The 18,635-nt window shown below is 43.5% G+C and overlaps 2 protein-coding genes across 7 annotated transcripts in view; one reads left to right on the top strand and one right to left on the bottom strand.

The window, feature by feature from the left end:
* Window positions 1–5,515, top strand: part of FYB2 (FYN binding protein 2) — a 47,234-nt gene extending 41,719 nt beyond the window's left edge. For 2 of the 3 annotated variants that reach the window (XM_014598713.3, XM_014598712.3), the window contains 4 exons: window positions 1,781–1,877; window positions 3,984–4,140; window positions 4,308–4,341; window positions 5,000–5,515. In XM_014598713.3, coding sequence (XP_014454199.2) covers window positions 1,781–1,877; window positions 3,984–4,140; window positions 4,308–4,341; window positions 5,000–5,012 — 301 coding nt within the window. In that variant the 3' untranslated portion in view covers window positions 5,013–5,515. The remainder of the gene's footprint in view (window positions 1–1,780; window positions 1,878–3,983; window positions 4,141–4,307; window positions 4,342–4,999) is intronic. The other variant, XM_019479271.2, reaches the window with a different exon arrangement.
* Window positions 5,516–9,079: 3,564 nt separating this feature from the next.
* The window catches only part of PRKAA2 (protein kinase AMP-activated catalytic subunit alpha 2), a 36,034-nt gene continuing 26,478 nt past the window's right edge, over window positions 9,080–18,635 (bottom strand). Inside the window, exons 9-10 of one of the 4 annotated variants that reach the window (XR_009462323.1) lie at window positions 17,534–18,091; window positions 10,172–10,261 (exon numbers count right to left, since the gene is read on the bottom strand). Coding sequence is in view for 2 of the 4 variants with exons in the window: in XM_059727864.1 (XP_059583847.1) it covers window positions 17,856–18,091 (236 nt within the window). In the remaining 2 variants the exon portion in view is untranslated. Of the gene's footprint in view, window positions 18,092–18,635 lie in introns of all 4 variants that reach the window. The other 3 variants (XR_009462324.1, XM_059727864.1, XM_059727865.1) reach the window with 3 other exon arrangements.

The following is an 18,635-nucleotide window of genomic DNA, read 5'->3' as shown; positions in this document are numbered from 1 at the left end:
ATTCTTATTCCCTATTTTTTTAACTGAATGGAAACAAGCTGAAGGTAAGTTACTCGGCATCCATGGGCTTTTGTCTCCTAGGATTAAAATGATTTGATTTCACAAAAAAAGAGGGCCCTCGTACCTTTTGTATCCAGGAAATAATCTCTGACAAGTCTGTGGGTGAAATCTTGGCTGGGTAAAATTCTGGCCTCATTGAACTCGATGTAGGAACTCATGACTTAATTCTGAGTTTTTTTTATTATTAGGCTTTGAATTTTGGACAGGGGACAAACAGCAAAAAAAATTGCTGTTTTCTTTACAACTATTCTTGGGCTTGAAGGAGGGTGGCCACTGACCCCCATTCCTAGAATACAGGACATTCCTTGGGGGGGGGGGAAACCACTGCCCCCTTCAGCCAATCAATGGTGAGGGGCAGAGCTGCCATCTCCTTGGCCAATCAGCAATGAGGAGTGGGGCTACCGGACCCCTTGGCCAATCGGCAGAAAGGGGTGGGACCACAAAGGCCACCCCCCTCTTCCTGGCTGGCTTGGAACCCTTCTCCTCCTGGCTGTGCATTGCCCTACCTCAAGCCACAGCCAATAGAATCGCAAGGACAGAAGATTGACATGCATTTACACCAATGAACTGAAAAACAACTTTTTGTAGTCTGTTCCTCATTTAGACATGGAGAGGGGACAGGTTTAAAAACGGGACCGGTGGCCACCCTAACTTGACTGCAACTCATTTAGACTCATCTGAGCCAGCTGGTTGGTGCTGGTCGTGTGGCTGCAACGGCAGGAGCACGCAGCTTAGCGTGAGCTGGAGAATCCACCTAAAAAGCTAAACTAATGCTCAGACAGCTGGATCACATTGAGCACTAGGCTATTGCAGATAGGGGGCCAGCAATACCTCACCTACCTAATTTTAAAGCATGCTGCGGTTAGTGCAGACATAGCCTATGCAGAGATGGACTGGAATTGCAAAGGTGAAGCTCGGTGACTGGAATACAGGAACAGACGTTTCTAGAAGCAGTGCTCTTGTGGTGGAGGAACTAAGGAAATACTCTTACCACAGGCTTTCTGTTTGATCTGTTAATGATTAGATCTTTAGCTGGTCTCAACTAGCCCCAGGCAAGTCAAATCTAATTGCAGAGACCCCACTTCAAGTTTTATGTCCTCTTACCTTTTCTTACACATTGTTCCCTAAAGTACTAAGCAAGTCTTTCCTTCTGAGTGCTGCACCCCACATTTTATTTAAATGTATAAATAAATTAGGGTGATGGAGGTACGATATTAAAACCTGTTGCTACAAAAGAACTTGAACAAAAACATCTGCTTTCACATTGAGTGCTACTGCCTCTTATACTTGGCCCTGTGTCCAGTGAACAGAAATGAGAAAAAATTGCTGAAGGCAGAAAGCGTCCCTGTTTTCCTTCTCCCTTCCCTCAAAGAAAGGGAGAAGGAAAAGAATGCACCTTCTTTGCACCTTAAAGAATACTCATTTCATTGCAAAAAGCTGCTTAGTTGCTGCCTAGTTGGTCTCCCTAAACCTATGCAAAATGCAGGTATAAACGGGATCTCTTGTTGAGCTAGGTTGCATGCGTGTGTTGCCTTGCTATATGCCTTGCTATATCCATGCTATATGTTACTGTTAATTTGCTTTGTTTTTTGCAAGGATTCATTCCAGGTTAAACTGGAATTATTAAGCCCATCTGTTCTGTGCTGCATTTCATACCATCTTCACTCCCTGACAGATGACTTAAAAGAAACTACTAAGTGCATCTCATTTCTTGATCCAGCTCATCCTCCAGGGCGATCTTCAAAGCCAAGAAAGGCAATGCAGAAAAGAACAAGAAAATGGCAAAAGAAGAAAGGGTCTTCAGAGAGACATTCAAGGTAATGTCATCTTCATTCTTTTTAAAGGGAAAAGTTTTAGCACTGTTGTAACCATATGCAGGACTTAAATGACAAGTTCCCACACGTGATCAGCCTTCCTCTGGAGTGCAGGAGGTTTAACTTGCCTGTAGTATCCCTACTCTCCCAGTCTGTAATTCACAGCCATTTTTGGTTCCTGACCCTAAAGGGGCCACACAAGTCATCCTGGAACCCATCATGTCACACAGTATTTTATAGCCGGGGTGGTGGGATGGAAAAGAGCTGCCTTAAAAGGGTAAAGAAGAAATCAGCTGCTACTTCTTCCTTGATTCATCTTTTGGTGTCTCAGCACAGGCTGTTTTTTAAATCAGAAGTTACCCTGTGATGACCCACCCCCAGGGCTGTGGCCCAGTAAGTCAAGATTCACTGAACTCCTAGACCTTTATTATAGCTTCTTTAACCTCATTGTCACTTATAGGCTTTACTAGGACTATTGAGACTTTGCTATAACACTGATGCATTTATGTTGTGGTTTTTTTGTAGTGCTGCTATAGAGTAATATTATTGCTTATGTCATACCATAGTCTTGGAGGAACTGGTTCTCTGTAATGAGTTAATGTTTTTATTCACTAACATTGGAATAGAGAGCACAACGTGGCACTAGACTTTTGCAGTAGAGAGTCTTTGGGGGTAGGATATGGAGTTGCTGGGGCCTATAGCAACAAGGAAAGTGGAAACGGAAAAAGATGCTGGTGATTCCCCTTACAGTTGTGTGGATTGTCAAAGAAAGAGTAGATCTCTCCATCTCTTAAAAATGCCTGTTCTAGGGGTGGAGAGGGTAGAATTAAGTTGCTATCAGTTATTTCCAAATAGGCCTGCAACCTGGACTAGATTATTGGGTACATCCATATTCTCTCCTGAGACTGGAAGTACCATCAAGAAATAAGCCTTGCTTACTCTGTGTGTGGGCCTGCAAATCTGTGGAATAGAGGGCTTGGAGCAGCCCTGAGTGTTAGCCCACATCCTATGCTTTCAGATGCTGCTTATTTCTAGGCTGTGCACCTACTTTTGCCTAGGAAGTGATGCAAACCTACCCTTACCATGACAATTTCCAGTGCTAACTTGCTTTGAGCTCCTGTGTATGTTGTGTTGCTGTGTCCTGTATGGTAGGCAGTTTAATGCTATTTTGATGGAGGACACTTTTAGAGCAAGCCCATGCACACATGCAAAAGAAAAGGATCAAAGCCTCATTGGATTATCTAGTCCAGTGGTGGCCAATGTTTTGGCAGCATGCTACAAGGGAAGCCCCAACCCTCCTGGAGCATTGTTCTCCCAGAAGTGAACCTGATTGTTTGTCCCCTGGTGGCTCCAGGCCCAGGGAAGAATAGGTGACTGGTAGGGGGGGCACATGCACCTTCTCCCCCCCCCCCGCCCAACAGAGACATCCCTGCTGCCGCTGGTGTCTCTGGGTGCTTGCCAGCCCTGTCCCCGCCACCGCAGGCATCTGCAGTATCTGTGGGTGCCCCCCCAGACTTGGGAAGCACCAGTCGCCCATGCAGAGAAGGGCTAACATGGCTCTTGTTGGCGATGGCTGACGCCATCTCTTACAGCAAGGTCTCTGAGCCCCTGGTCTCCATTCTGGCATCTACCTGTACTGAGCATCCAAGGCACGTGTGTCACACAGCCACTGCCTGTGCTATTTGTGGCATGTGTACCGTGGGTTGGACACCCCGATCCAGCCCATGGAAACTACTCCTTTTTTAAAGCAAGTTACACTAGTTCTCTTTTCTTCTAAATGCTTCTAGATGAGATTTCCAGCAATTCTTCATGGACTACTGTACTGTGATTCTAATAGATCCTGCTGTCCTAAATGTTTACTTGTGGAAAAATAAGGAAAAGACTTCTTAATTGCAGTTGAATTTATGAGCCTATGCCATTTTGTACAGCCCTTGCAATTGGTCTTCTCTTGGGGTTTTCAGACTTGAAACAATTGTAATACTTCTTCTTGAAGCCACTCTTTTCACCTTGCTAAATTATTCCATCTATATTACTAGACAAACTGTTGCACTAAAAAAAAGCGAAAGCTCTGAATATTCAACAATTTGTTTTGTGTATGGTTTATTTTAGTACAATAAGGAGATTGCAGTCATCAACACAGCTTTTGCACAGAGTTCTGTCTCGAGCAAAGGGAAGCAAGATTTACCAATCACAGCTGGAGAACAGCTGGACATTATTGATGTCACAGAAGGGAATCAAATGCTGTGTCGCAATGCTGAAGGAAAATGTAAGAAATTTTCAGAAATTCTGACATACTTGCATGTCAGTTGGTTTTCTTAGGCAAGTATGTCTAGAGAATGACTGCCAGCATGTCGTTTTTATGACCAGTGCACTTGAGGAAACATACGTAATTGCACTTTAACTGCATATGAATCTTTTTTTTTTTTTTTCCAGATGGATATGTCCTAGTAGAACATTTGAATTTCAGGTAAATTTTGGAGTTTTTCCTCTATCAAACTCTGCATATAGCATAGTCGTCTGACTTTACAAGTCTATTGCCCAATGCCCTACAACCCCACCCCCCCAAAAAAAACCAAAACAGACCACCCCCTGCCTCACCTCCTCCTCCCAAAACACACATAAAAAAATCTGACTTGACTTGTATGCAGGGTCAGCCTATAATTGGGCCCCAGATTACTTAGCTTGGTTACCTTTGCAGAACCATGAAATCTATTATAATGTTATCCAAACCAGGAGGGGGAAAAGTTGTGTTTCTTTTTTCTAAAATGTATATTTGACTTGTCATTACAATAATACAATAAAACTGGGGGGGGGGGGAGGGAGGAACAAATATTAATTTTTTGTGTAGAAATTGAAAGTTGTGCTAATGTTAGGCTAAGGTTGTGCTAATGCAGCTCCAAAATACGCTGTCCAGTATATGCAATTGAATTATATTGACGTAGCTCCACTGACTTCAACCAAGCCATGCCAGTTCACGCCATCTGAGAATATGGTCCATTTGTTATGTGGTCAGTTCTAACGGTAACAGCGTTAACAGCATCTGTGGCATATACTCGTCTAACTAAACAGAAAATTCCAAGTGTTTTGGAAAGGTACCTGTTGCAATAAAACTGTTTCTATTGCAGCAGGCTATGCTAGTCATCTGATGAAGGCCAGATGAGAACCAGGTTCAAGCTTCCTCCATGATGGTGCACAGCGTGAGTCCTTATATGGCAACAGATGAGAGACAAATGGGACTATGAAGCTTGTTTAGCTTTTCACTTAAGATGAGAAGCCCCTTTTTAAATGTGTAATAGTGCATGGCAGGCAACTATCACATCTTGATTGAATTCTGACTACTTTTTTCCCAGTGTTGCTGATTTTGCAGATACTGAAGAGGATGTCTGAGGCCTACCAGTAGTCAAATGCTCAGTTACTTATATATATATTTGTATTGTATGTAGCTTGGCATTTGTACGGACAACTCATGTGAATTCACCGTGCATAATACTTGTGTCACTTGATGTCTGTCTTGTTGCTCTTATTTCTTCGGTGTTGCAAATAGACTTTAATGCGTTAAAATCTGTTACTTATACAGAAATTTTAATTTTAAAAGTAGTAAATAAAACACTAATACCAGTATAATAAAAGGAATTTTGTAAGTCGCTTGCAATCTTTTCTTTTTTAAATCTCTTCCTAGAACTAGGGAGAAATAGATGAACTTGGTCCTCTGGTCAACCATACTGAGATTGAGGGACCTAATCTGTGCTATTATATAAACTTTTCAAGAGTTCCTAGGAGGAAGAGTCCATTCATTTATAAATAAGAACTTAAGTCGTTCTAAAAAATGCCATGGTTTTTAATTAGAAATGGTTAAATGTTTCCCAGTTTAAGTAAACATGACATGCACACAAAGCTGTTGGCCACATGGTAATTTCAAAAGTTGGCATGGAGAAACTTCAAGAAATCTGAGCAAATATTTAGCATTTATTTAGAACCCTTAAAGGCATTTTTATTTATCTCTACATGTGGTTACTATTAAGTGTGCTGGACTGCATCCATACTTACACAAGCTTAAGCGTGCGCAACGTTGCAAGCCTGCCAGCACAAATATTTAGACTTCTGAAATGTAGATGGAGTACTTGTGGAGTTTAAGTGTTTATCTGATTCCAGATTGGAATTTGTATTATGTCCTTCATCTACAGGCTTCTCTGTGTAACTATATTTAGGTAAGTTGCTAAGGCAACTTGTCTATCGCTTGCTTTCTTATAAGATTTCTGATCTAGGTTTCAGCAATGCAAATGTAGCTGCTTTTTTTCTTTTCTTTCAAGTATAACATCAGTGTTATGAAATGTAAAAGGTAAAGTCACTGCAAAGAACTGCTTTGCTCATCATGTTGCCTGCTTTTGTCTTCTAATGACATTAAACTTGAATTTTGTAAAGCAAGGCCTACGAAAGTACAGGAAGAGTTTGTAGGTGAAATTTCATATTGGGTCGGATTGTCAACTGCCGTAGTTCAGTTGAGCGATGAGGCAATCACAGTTTACAATAGGTAAAAATCTGGTGCACGGTGGTTGTGGGTTTTTGGGGGGGGTTTTTTTGTTATTTGCAAGAGTTGTATAATCATAACCCTAGTCCTTAATTTTTTTATGCAGTTATTGCAATAGAATTATGCACAAAAATTAGTAGTGGGATTAGGTCCTAAATTGCCACATGAAAACTAGCCCTTAGAGACTAATCAAAATTTGAGCAGACTGTCCTCATAAGGGATAGTTCCATTTGGGACTGGGTGTAATGGAAATGCTCGTTCATCTGGGTAGAAGAGATTTTTTTTGTAACCTGATGAAACTCGAATAATGAGCTCTAAGGCATCCGTTTGACAAGATTGCAGCATGTTACTTTGAAAATCATACGTTTTGTCCCCTCTGGGAAAGGCTCATTACATTAAGTTTATGCACACCCTCTAGGAAACTGCAATCAAGGTGAGATCAAAATATTGCACGAGGAAACTAGAGGTGGTACCCTGTGTAGTGGCGCTTGATTGTACATCCTGACACATTGTTAGTTGTTTTTAATTTTTTTTAAATCTCTGCCCTTTGTTTTCTTAAAACCAATCCCTTGATGATAACCACCATTTAGTGGTATTGAGAAAGCCCCAATTTGTTTGGTGTAGTTGTCAAGCCTTAGGGCACTTGTCCACGTTACACCTCTCCTGTATCCACATTATCAGCTGATTTTGTTTTAGGTTGTTTTTTTTTTTCCCCCCTATGGTAATTTAAAATACCTTCAACATGTTTTATTCTTAGCTCCTGTATTTCTTCCATGAGGGTTTTTCTTATCATTTTAAATTTTCAAGGTGGAACTGGGATTTTCCCTGCTTTGCAACCATTTCACCATCAGGTGCTGTTTGGGTTCACTCGGTAATCCATAGAAATCCACTGAATTTTTATTGCAATTCTGCAACCAGACTCCAGGGGTTAATCTTGCAAATTTTTACTAGTGATTTAGTTCATGGTTCAGATGAATGAAAAATGCAACTTTTTTTGGATTCCCCAAAAATTTTCCCGTGTTCGCATGCACTTTGTGGCAAAGATCAAATTGTTATAGGTCAAGCAGTTCAAGACTCAGGTTAATTAAAATTACCTAGACCAGGTATTTGGTTGCAGCAGTGTTGGTCTAAGGACATAGGCAGGCCCCCAGGGTTTTAAACTTGGTGTGGTTTTTGTCTCCCTGTGGGTCACAAACAAGGGGCACCAGCTGGGCTGAGGGGGCAGGCAGGTCAGGAGTGAGGGGGACTGGAAGGGCAGGGGTAACCCGGGTGGTAAATGTAACCCAGGTGGTACTCGGATACCTCCTCTCCAAGTGAAGGGATTTAGCAGGTGTTAATGGGCTATGGGAGGTGTACACATATCTCCTATAGAGTAGAGCTGAGTCCAATTGGAACTTAACTGTATATGGGTTTAATAGGGAAAGAACAGGGTGGAATATAACACATATGCAGGGGGCAAGAGGACCCTGGGAGATAATGGTACCCTCCCTCCAGGCATCTGGGGAGGGGGGAGTCGAAGGGATTTTAGGTGAACATAGACATACAACAGAGACAAATCAACAACAGACTTGAGGCGCAGGGTTCAAAAAATATGAGAGTCAGAACCCACAAAATTTGAAGCGCAGGCACCCTGGTGGGGTGGGGTGGAAGAGGTGAGTGGAGCCCCTCTCCCCAGTGGGGATTCCCTTTTGCAGGCAACTCAACCCCTGGTGCCCTGGCCAGGAATCGAATGCAGGTTTTCTACATGGCAGGCAAAAGCGTACCACTGAACGGTCAATGCCTGGCCTGCTGGCTGCAGCTGTAGTGCCTCCGGGATCCTCCACGTACTGTCTGTACACTGAGCTGCCGCCTGCAGCTCTGGGCTTTGATCCCTCCGGGCCCCACTGCACGGTGCTCCTGGGAGGGTGGGGGGCTGCAGATCAGGAGTGACGGGCCCTGGCAGTGTATAGTGACAGCTGTGCTAAACTGTGATATCTGGCCATTGCACCCAGGTCTGGGGTGCATCTCAGCCCCCCCACCCCCCTTGCACTGTTATATGCAGCTGTTACACCCCAGAGCTTGGTGCATATCTGCCATTCTCATGTGCTGTTATATGTGGCTATTGCACCCCATGCCCTGCCTTTGTGGCACTGGGGGACTCTCCTGGACACCTCCAACCAGGGAAAATTTCCAGCTGTAATCCCAGCTCAATTTCAGGAAAACCAGAAAACTAGAAAAACCATAGAGGTACGGCATGGGGTGGCCCAAGAAGGATTTCCATCTCTAATCCCAGCCCAAAAGAAATTCCTTATTTGAGCCCATATACTTAGGACAGCGGGAACGGGAGGACAGTCTGGATTGTTCTGACGTGCCCCCTAGCACATTTTACTAGTTATAGCACAATAAGTCATTACATGGTAAATCACCTCCACATTACCGAATTAGTCATCATAAGCTAAGAAAGGAAAATTAAACCAGGAACGTTTTTAGCAGCTAAATGCTGATTACGTGGACAAGAGCCCATTGATGTTGGTGGGGTTTTTTTGCCCCTGATTACAGTGGAGTCAGGATTTTGCCTGGAGTACTAAGGGGAGCGTTTGGTCTGTGTCAGTATTTGGGATGTATGCCACTCTGACTCTTTCCGTTATTTCTTGATACCACAAGGCTTGAGGGGAGGAAGGAAAGGGATTACCATTAATTTCAGCAGCGCTGAGGCCTTTAATTTCAATATATATTTTAAGGCTTTGTTGCTATTGTCTCTTTTTTCCATCTCTGAGTTTATTAAAGTGCAAATGTCAGCCATGGAGACAGCTATCACATGCAGTGCGGTACACAGAGAAACACTTTCCACACCATAAATGGAAGGTAAAAGGCTTCTTTGTGACTCCTAACGCTCGGTTACTTGCACAAAGAACAAAACTGAAACTCGGGCTTCTGCCCTTTCACAACAGCTATTATTTTAAAAGTAGTGTAATCATCATTAATAATAAGAATAATAATAAAAAGCATCTTTTCTTTCCTGGCCCTTCTGTTAACAAAAAGTGAAATTCCCAAACCCATGTACCCTTTTTACAGACCTTGTTTTTCTTTAAAAAAAAATGAAATTATATCCAGAGCTTTTTAATAGTGGCAGGCAAAATATCGTAACCAGAGAAAATCATAAGCAACTTTCTTTTAAAAAAAAAAAAAAAAAAAACTTGAACAAGGAATTGCAACACACTGGTTGTATTGACCCTTGGGGATTAACTGGAGATTAGGGGGGTTTTCCTGCCCAAATTGAGGTGGGCGCTACAGCTGTCATGTCATTCAGTTTTGCTTTGCACTCGAAAGAAAGAAAATATCTTAAGATTACAAAACACACAAGTAGAACATGATACAGAGTGCATGAACATGCTCCCAGCAACAAGAATAAATATTACCATGTTTACAGTACCTACTTCACAGCTTTGTGAGATGAGGGTAAAGAAACTATTTTAAAAACTTAGGAAAGATACAGATAAGAAGAAACAGTCTTATACATAAGTTCTGATAAATTAAGGCAGCTTCAGCAGGAGTTTCAAGGCTTTTGTTCAGAATACACTGTACTTTCCACCTCTCTTCTAGTTAGATTTATTCATGCTTAACACTGGGATCGCTGATCAGCTGACCTGTTCTCCTGGTTAAACGTGGTGAAGATGTGCATTAAACGCATAGACAATTGCATTTAATATCCGTTTCATAATTTGTGAAAAGTCAGTATTCCACCACAACACTGTATTTAAGCTGGCTGATTTCGGACTGATACCAAGACCATGAAGACTTCAAGCATGATTGCACGTGGGGTGGGACTTCTTACTGAGCCAAGGTATAGCCCATGTTAAATCTGTGCATAATATAGCCACTGAAAGATAAAAAAAGAGGAGTGCTCTTTAAAAAAATAAAATTACCAAAATGTGTATATGTGAAGGAAGAACCAAAACCAGGAAAGCACTGCATGTAGTTTAAGAGAAAATATTAAAAACACGACTTGCTTTTGGAAAAGGGTGAAAGCAGTAGGTTGGCTGGTGCAGTTTCAATGATGTGTAGCCTACTAAGATACAAGTCCAAAATTAAAGAATCTCACAGGGTTTTTTGGACGATCGACAGAGATGGATGTAAAATTCCCATCCCCTGATAACTGAACAGGATGAAGCAAAACAAGCACGTAACAAATGCACTTCAAGTATTTAGAAAGGATCTATACATTTCTCATCAGTATGAATCTGAGTAAAATGCACTATTTGCAGACCTAGTGAAACGAACTTACGACTTTCAGCAGTTTTAACACGTAGAAGGCACAATTTCATTTTGTGTGCGTGGTGTATGGGTCTGTTTTCCTCCTGAATAGATGTATAAAGTAGCCCAGTGATGACCAAGTATTGTAAGCTGAGCAGGACTTGCTTAGGATAAGATCTGGCTTGGATAGCCTGTTCTGATTTAGAAGATGGCACGATCAAAATAAAAATGCAATGGTAATTTAACCAGTTGCTTCAGTTCTTACAAGTGTTTATATCCTTTGTCCTAATGGACACTTTTTGTAGGGTTAATAGGTTGGGGGTTACCCTATGACCTGTGTATCATACCTTCTTAAATCTTTAGTTCACCTTTGGAGTCTAGCAAATACACCCCTCTAACCTCAAAAGTAAGAGGCCTTTGTTGCACTGCTGGGGAAAAGGGTACTGGCCTTTTTAAGGGTCCCTCTTCTCCTGTAGGATAGCTGATGAGGATGGGGAAGCATTGTATGAATGAGCTGGCAGACTGGTAGGGTCTAGGCAACACACTGGCCCTATGTGCCTGGAAGAGTTTGCATAAACATTGCCACTTTTGCTTTAGCTTAGTCTCACGTCAGGACTGTGCACTGGACCTTCTTGATGGGAAGTGCTGATACTCTGATCTGTCTCCCTGATGAAACATGACTGAAATATTAGGGAAAGGCATTCCTTAAGGAAGCAGCAGAGAGGGGTGAGGGTAGATGGGACCTACTAAGAAAGAAACAGGGCATGTCTAAAAGTGCAATTAAAGAGAAGCAATAAACTCCAGAGTTTATTGCTTCTGGGTGCACCGTCTGAACAATCGCTTGGGACCACAGCATGTTGAGCCAGGTCAGAGCAGCCCCAGCTGGCAGGGCACCCTCGGCTCAATGTGCTGAAGAGGGGTTGGCTGGGGCACGAGGGTGTTTCAGTGCAGGGCTAGCTGGCAGGTGGCCTCCGGCCTGAAACACTCTTGTGCCCCAGACAGCTGGGACAATGTCTACACATGCAATGCTGTGGAGTAAAAAAAACTCCACCGCAGAATAGTATTTGTATTTACAAGTACTACCCTGATGTGGAGTCAATTAGTTTATTCCAGCCTAATAGGGGCACACATGTAGACATGCAAAACTTAATGAGGGGCTAATTAGTCAACAGCAGTAACCATCTCATGTAGACATACCCACAGTGACCTAAACCATATGATCTTATGGCTGGATAGTTCCCAGATCAGATAACTGAATAAATCTCTACACCCCCCATTAAGTTGCATCTTTGCACCATCCTGCAGGTCCAAGATGTGCGGCATTGTCAGAACTGTCTTCTGACATCTGGTAAACCTGTGACTTCTCCAAACAGAGTAATCCACTGAAAACCTGCAAGTTGAGCAGTTCACATCTGTAGAATCCAAATGGATCTACCCTACTTATCCAAGTGACCGTGGGTGGCTCTTCACAAGACACTGACTACAGATGTGATGGCAATTAGAAACTATAAGTGGAGTAAAGTAGCTTCTGGGCAATTAGAACCAGAACCCTGGCCCATGTGAACAGAAGGAACGGGTACAATTCCTAAAGATGCCAGAAAATGCAGCCCATTTGGGAAAGCCTATTGTTGGAAGTACTACCAGTCTGGTAGGGGATGTGTTGCCTAGGGAACTGGATATAGGAACTGAGGGTCCTGAGCACTCGGGTTGCTCTCTGTTTGCTTCTATGCTGTCCGTTGACTGAAATAGAGTAATTTTACAGATGGTGAAATGCAGCACAAGGACTCTAAACAGTTTTTAATTCTGTCTCCTTACCAAGTCATAGATTCATACATTGTTAGGGGCTGGAAAGGACCTTGCAGATCATCGGGTCCAGCCCCCCGCCCAGCTCTAGGCAGGAAGACAACTGGGGTCAAGTGACCCCAGCGAGGTGACTGTCCAGTCTCCACAGTCGACACAGTTGCATGGATTCGTTCACTTTGCTAATGTTTTGCACCGCACCAAAAAGATGCAACTGCTAAGTCTTGCCTGGCAGCCCAGAAATTGCACCTGCCTTGAGGATGGGAGCCTATCTTCCTCAGGGAGCTCATGCTTCTTGGAAGGAATTAATTGCTTTGTAAGAAATGCTCACACGAACAAATGCACTGTTAGAAGCAACAAGACCGTATATTAAAGTGCTTATGACATTAACCTAATTCCTAAAGGTTTTCTCAACTTCACGGACTGCATAAACCTGGCAGGATGGTAGTCTGCTCTTTGGGGTCAGATATGATTAAATGTTCTTTTGCATTTCAAATGCATGTAATAATAAGGGCATGGGAACTCAGGCACTGAAAAGTATACCGTTTACAGATTTATCAGCCCTAAGGCATCAAACTACGGGCAGTAACTCAAAGGTTAGCATTAACTCGGAAGTCTTTTAACCTTCCTGTGCTTCTGGCGGCCCGTAAAACTTTGTTGTTGCTTCTAGTTTCCAGGAGGAAATCTGTGATCATTTCAATGCCCAGCTTTCCACTTCTCCCGCTTTAAAAGGCTAAGGCTTCAGCGTAATACAGAGATACCTGATGCTAGCTCAGGAACTGAGAGCATGGAGCTCAGAGTGTGTTAGTTTATCTGGCTTTTCAGTTGTGTTTTATGATGCTGTGGCCAGATTCCTGCTGGCACCTACACAATTTAGTGCTAAGCCACCTCAGGTATCCTTGTTATCCTGCTGTGGTGGCTGTGTAGACACCTCTTTAGCAATCTACTTTACGCTACGGTCTGTTCTCCTGACTTCTTTCCTCCCCCAGCACTCTCCCTTTTACTACACCAACCTACCAGACAGTGTGCTCTAGACTGCCCCAAGGTATGCAAACAGATGGTCTGTTCTTTAGGACACTATCCCAAGTGCTGGGAGCATACAGCTCAATTCTTCAAGACTTTTTTCTGACTTTTAAGCAAGTCTGTAACCTAGGAACAGCAGCTCTGTTTGACCTCGTAACAAAGTATATTAAAGATTGGGGTCCCCAGTGCTCTAATAACAGGGGCCAAGTAACCATACAGAATCGGTGCACCTCTTGAAATGCTCCAGCTACCCTGTCCAAAGAGTCTTCCTCCAGTGGCAAGCAGCTGCACCTTATAGATTCATAGATGCTAGGGTCAGAAGGGACCTCAACAGATCATTGAGTCTAACCCCCTGCATAGGCAGGAAAGAGCGCTGGGTTTAGATGACCCCAGCTAGATGCCTATCCAGCCTTAAAAACCCCCAAGAGAGGGGAGAGCATCACCTCCCTTGGAAGCCCATTCCAAATTTTGGCCACCCTTACCGTGAAGAAGTTTTTCCTGCTATCCAGCCTAAATCTGCTGTCAGCTTGTGACCGTTGTTCCTTGTTACCCCAAGAGGCGCCCTGGTGAACAGAGCATCTCCAATCCCTTGCTGCATCCTCCTAATGAATTTGTAGGCGACCACAAGATCACCTCTCAGCCTTCTCTTGTAGAGGCTAAAGAGGTCCAGGTCCCCCAGTCTCTCCTTGTACGGCTTGGCCTATAAGCCCCTGACCATACAAGTGGCCTCCTCTGGACCCTCTTGAATCTATCAACATCCTTCTTGAAGTACGGCACCTAGAACTGGACACAGTACTCCAACTGCGGTCTAACGTAGAGGGGAAGCATGACCTCCTTGGATCTATTTGTTTTGCATCTGCTGATGCATAATAAAGTGCAGTTAGCTTTGCTGATGATTTCGTCAGACTGACGACTTGTTCATCTTGGAGTCCACTATGACTCCGAGATCTCTTTCTGCTTCTGTGCTGCTGAGAGGGTCACTTCCCAGCCAGTAGGTGTGCTGGGTATTTTTGCGCCCTAGGTGCAGCACTCTGCACTTGTCCTGTTGTACTGCATCCTACTATATACTGCCCACTGTCCCAACCTGTCCAGGTCTGCCTGCAATCATTCCCTGCTCTCTAGAGTATGCACTTCACCCCACCATTTAGTATCGTCCGCAAACTTGGACCGAGTACACTTCACACCCACATCCAAGTCAGTGATGAAGATATTGAAGAGTACAAGTCCAAGGACTGAACCAAAGACCAAACCTTCTTGTCCCATTTCCTGCTATCCCACACCACCGTCCCCCCTCCAAACCTCTCCGGACCCGAACCCTGGACCTAGCTTCTTTTTTCTGTGGGTGCACACACAGGCGTGCAGAGACCTGACGTACAGGATCTGCCTCATAGTTCTATTAGAAAAAGGTTGTGTTACGTCTTGTTTTAAAAATGAATGTGCCACTGAAAGGAGACTCCTAATAAACCAGCCAAGATTGTAGAAAGACTAGAAGGAAGTCTAATTTGGCCCTAAATCTTCACAAAAGAGCTTGGAGGGGCGGATTCTCCATGGCCTTGCATGGCTGCCAAGTGACTGTAAAATAATGCACCTGCCAGACACCAGTTCAAAGCCTTGGAGACCCTTCCATCCCAGAGCACTTTTTTAATTCAATTTAAAAAAATTGCGTGTTACAAAATCTAAGCGTACTACAAATATTCCCAATGTTTCCTTTAAAAAAAAAATAATTGTCCTACTATTCAAAACTCTAACTAACACTTGAACAGTGAAATGGTTTCTGCAGCTTGCTCTGCTGCTCTCACTGTCTAAATGTGGTTTGTGGAAAAAAAGGTGTAAAGTTATGCCAGTGTCACTCTAAGATGCGATCAGTAACAAAAGTAAGGCAATTTGTGCTTTCTTTAAAAAAAAATAATAATAATACCAACATTATATGTTGACAACGTCTTTTTAACTGCCAGCAGGTGGCAAAATATCTGGTTTGCCTTCATTATCTAACACGATTTATATAAAGGCCTATTGTATCATTCTTTTCCTTGCATCTTATAGAAACTTTCAAATAATATAAATTAAAGTGCAACTTTACAAAACAAGAAAAATAATTTAGCAAAAGAACTGTATAAACAAGTTTATAATACGTTTAAAAGTTGAACCATGTTTCTTCCTTAATGGGCAGGCACCGACCTTGCCAAAATCCTCCTGTTTTGTTTTTTGTGATAAACAGTCAAGATTTCTGGCAACATTTTTTAAGCAGCAGCTGTTTCTTGACATGATTAGTTCTGTAGTCAGGTGAGGAGAATTAAATACTATAGCAATGCCAGTGCTACCCATTATATTAAGCTGAAGTGTGTTTTTTTTTAATTACACAAAAGGTCCATGCATGAGCAGTTTACCCTTGTTGAAACAAGAATTTTAACCTTAAAAATCCCTATAGTTTGTTAAAAAAAAAAACCACAATCCAATCCTTCAGATAACCAGTAGTAAGGAAACAATAAAACCATAAGATATCCCTGCCTTATCAGTAGAGCAATGAAGGTCACAGTCTATTAAGCATCAGAAGTACATGAAAGCCCTTAGGCCTGAAACCCTACTTTCAAACTTAACTGCTGACTACAATGAAATGGTACCCTATACAAAGTAGGACCAGAAAGGTAAAAAGGGCAGCTATTTTGGGGCAGGGATAAAGTAGGAAGAAGGGACCTTCTGCATGGACATGAAAGATCATCTTGAACCCTTTGACCTTTCAAGCACCCGTGTATTTTGGAGAGGGAAATTACCATCCCCACTACCCATGTCACAAAGCTGTGCCATGTATCTTGGCTGATGCACACTTGGCACACACAGCACCTGAGGGTTCAGGTGGTACTTCTGTCCCACCTCCCTGCTTGCAGGCCAGCGAGGAGTCCTGGCATGCTGTGCGGTGGTGATGTGCATGCCTGTACTGGGGGAGGGGAGCAGGGAATAGCACCTGGGGTGTATTTCTGTGGTTGGCTACCTGACGGATTGCAGGTGGGTGTTAGACCACAGGAAACAAGTTCGAGCTAAAAAGCAAGCTGGCTGAAAGCAAGCGGAGCTCTACCTGGGAAGCTAACAGTAAGCAACGGGTTCTTTGTCTCCAATAGTACCTTGCTCCCACTGTTTTCCAGTGCTCCTGCCATCGACCCCTTGCCTCTTTCCTTCCAGCAGCCCCTCTCCCACGCTTTCTTGCATAACTTCAAAACCCTGCTCCATAAATATCTGTCTTCATCCAAACCAGCTCAGGTAGAGGCTACTCTCTGTCTCATGCCCACCTCTACTACTAGGGATATGGAAGATACCCTGAAGGAGAAATTAGTGAGCAGTCGTCACTACTCAGATGTTTCCCAGGGACCAGTAGTAAGTTTGGCACAGACCTCTGTTTCCGGGGAGTGAATGGGTTTTTGATTTGTGTTTCCATGCAGATACGTGGGCCTGAAGCTGTTTACAGGTGCCCAACTGTGAGCAAGAGCAGGTTCAGGGTGCAGGTGGTGCAAAACAGCAAGCAGCCTCGACCACTGACAGGGGACGAGGAGGCCAGGACGGTCCAACAGGTCCAAAAGAGCTAGCTAAGCCTGAAAAAGAGGTAAGTAGGGGAACTATAATGGGGAAATGTGTGTCTCGCTCTTAATCTAGAGTCTCACTTTGTTTCTGTAGCATGCCTGCAATGTGAGCCATGCCTGGCATGCAGTCCCGTACTCCCACCACCTGACACATGAAGCAGGTTGACATGCTTCAAGATCACAGAAGCATCTAAGCAACTGCTGGTTTTTATGAGGGAGGTGATAACAGAGGCCTGCTGGCAACTCTCTCTTAGAGCCTTACTGGCACCAGTTTGTAAATACTGCCACGCTGTTTTATTATGCCCAGAATCTGTTTAACTTGTCTATACGTCTGACCTGGTTCATCCATGGGATTCCCCCCCTTGAATAGCAACAGGGATACAATAAAAATCTCACTTAGCAGCGCTGGTGTTAAAGACACCGATGCTTAGCCAACTTTGCTTTTAAATAGGGGTAACATTTCAGAGAGGGTTGTTTACCGATAAGCTTAGTGATGCACTTACTATTTTAAAACCACGGCCAAGTTTCCTGATCGTGTTCACTGGTAAAAGCTGTCTGGTTCTCTTTATCCCACCAGAATGTAGTAAGCAACACAAACCTGTTTCTAGTTCCCTTACTGCGCTGTACGGGCAACCAGATCCTTTGCAAGGGAGTAGTCGGATCCTGAAGAGTTTGCACAGCAATGCACACGATTCCCAGGATGGGACCAAAGAGCAAAAAACGAGGGGGAAGGTGGGAGGAAAAAGGAAACAAATACGTGATATAGGACCAAAGTCTCACAGTGCAGCATTGCATGAGGAGGGACCGGTGACTCGGTGCTGCTTGTCAGCGAGCTAATGCCATAATGAGACTGGCACACATTTCAAAAAAATCCATGGTGTGGCTCCCCAGGCGTGGAGTAACGGAGGATATGCTCCCAGTCAAGGAACCAGTCAGGGATCCAGTAAGTGACTGGCATTCAGCAGCAGCAGAATCAATACTCAGTCTTGGTCTGTGCAAGCCAGCCGCGGAGCAAGAGCGCTGGGGTGTGGATGAGCCTGACCTCTGCTCCATGACATCATCTTAAAAATGTACAAACACACAGTGTTAATTAACACCAACTCAGCCGGCAGCATGCTTGGGGCCTGCCCGGGAAGAAAACTCTCTACATCCGCAACGTGCAGCCAACTAGCACGAGGAATGAAAGCTCGGCTCCCACTCAAGTCAGTGACAAAATTCTATTAACTTCCCCAAATCCAGGATTTCAACCTCACAATGTTGGATTTCAACCATACGTTACTTCAGAATGGGAAAAGGTGAGGGTAGAGACTGAAGCTCAACTGTTCCCATGTGGGAGATCCTACCAGCTAGGGAGTTGTTAATGTCCTAGTGCTACTTTAACACAAGTAAGATCAAAACCAGTTCACAGCAGATAAGAAAAATGTTGCGGCCTATGATGTAAGCTGATAGGAAATTACTTTTTGCTCCCTTTTACCAGGATAAAGAGCCATTAAACTGTCAGAGGAACTCTCGTGGAGACAAATGGGTCGGTGTGGTGCAGCCTGGAAACAGCAGCAGATACCAAGAAGAAAAAATACAAGAATTTTTAAATCAAAAACAACCCTC

The sequence above is a fragment of the Alligator mississippiensis genome, chromosome 5 (genome assembly GCF_030867095.1).
Source record: "Alligator mississippiensis isolate rAllMis1 chromosome 5, rAllMis1, whole genome shotgun sequence".
NCBI classification, from domain to species: Eukaryota; Metazoa; Chordata; order Crocodylia; family Alligatoridae; genus Alligator; species Alligator mississippiensis.
This window is presented reverse-complemented; position numbering and strand designations above follow the sequence as displayed.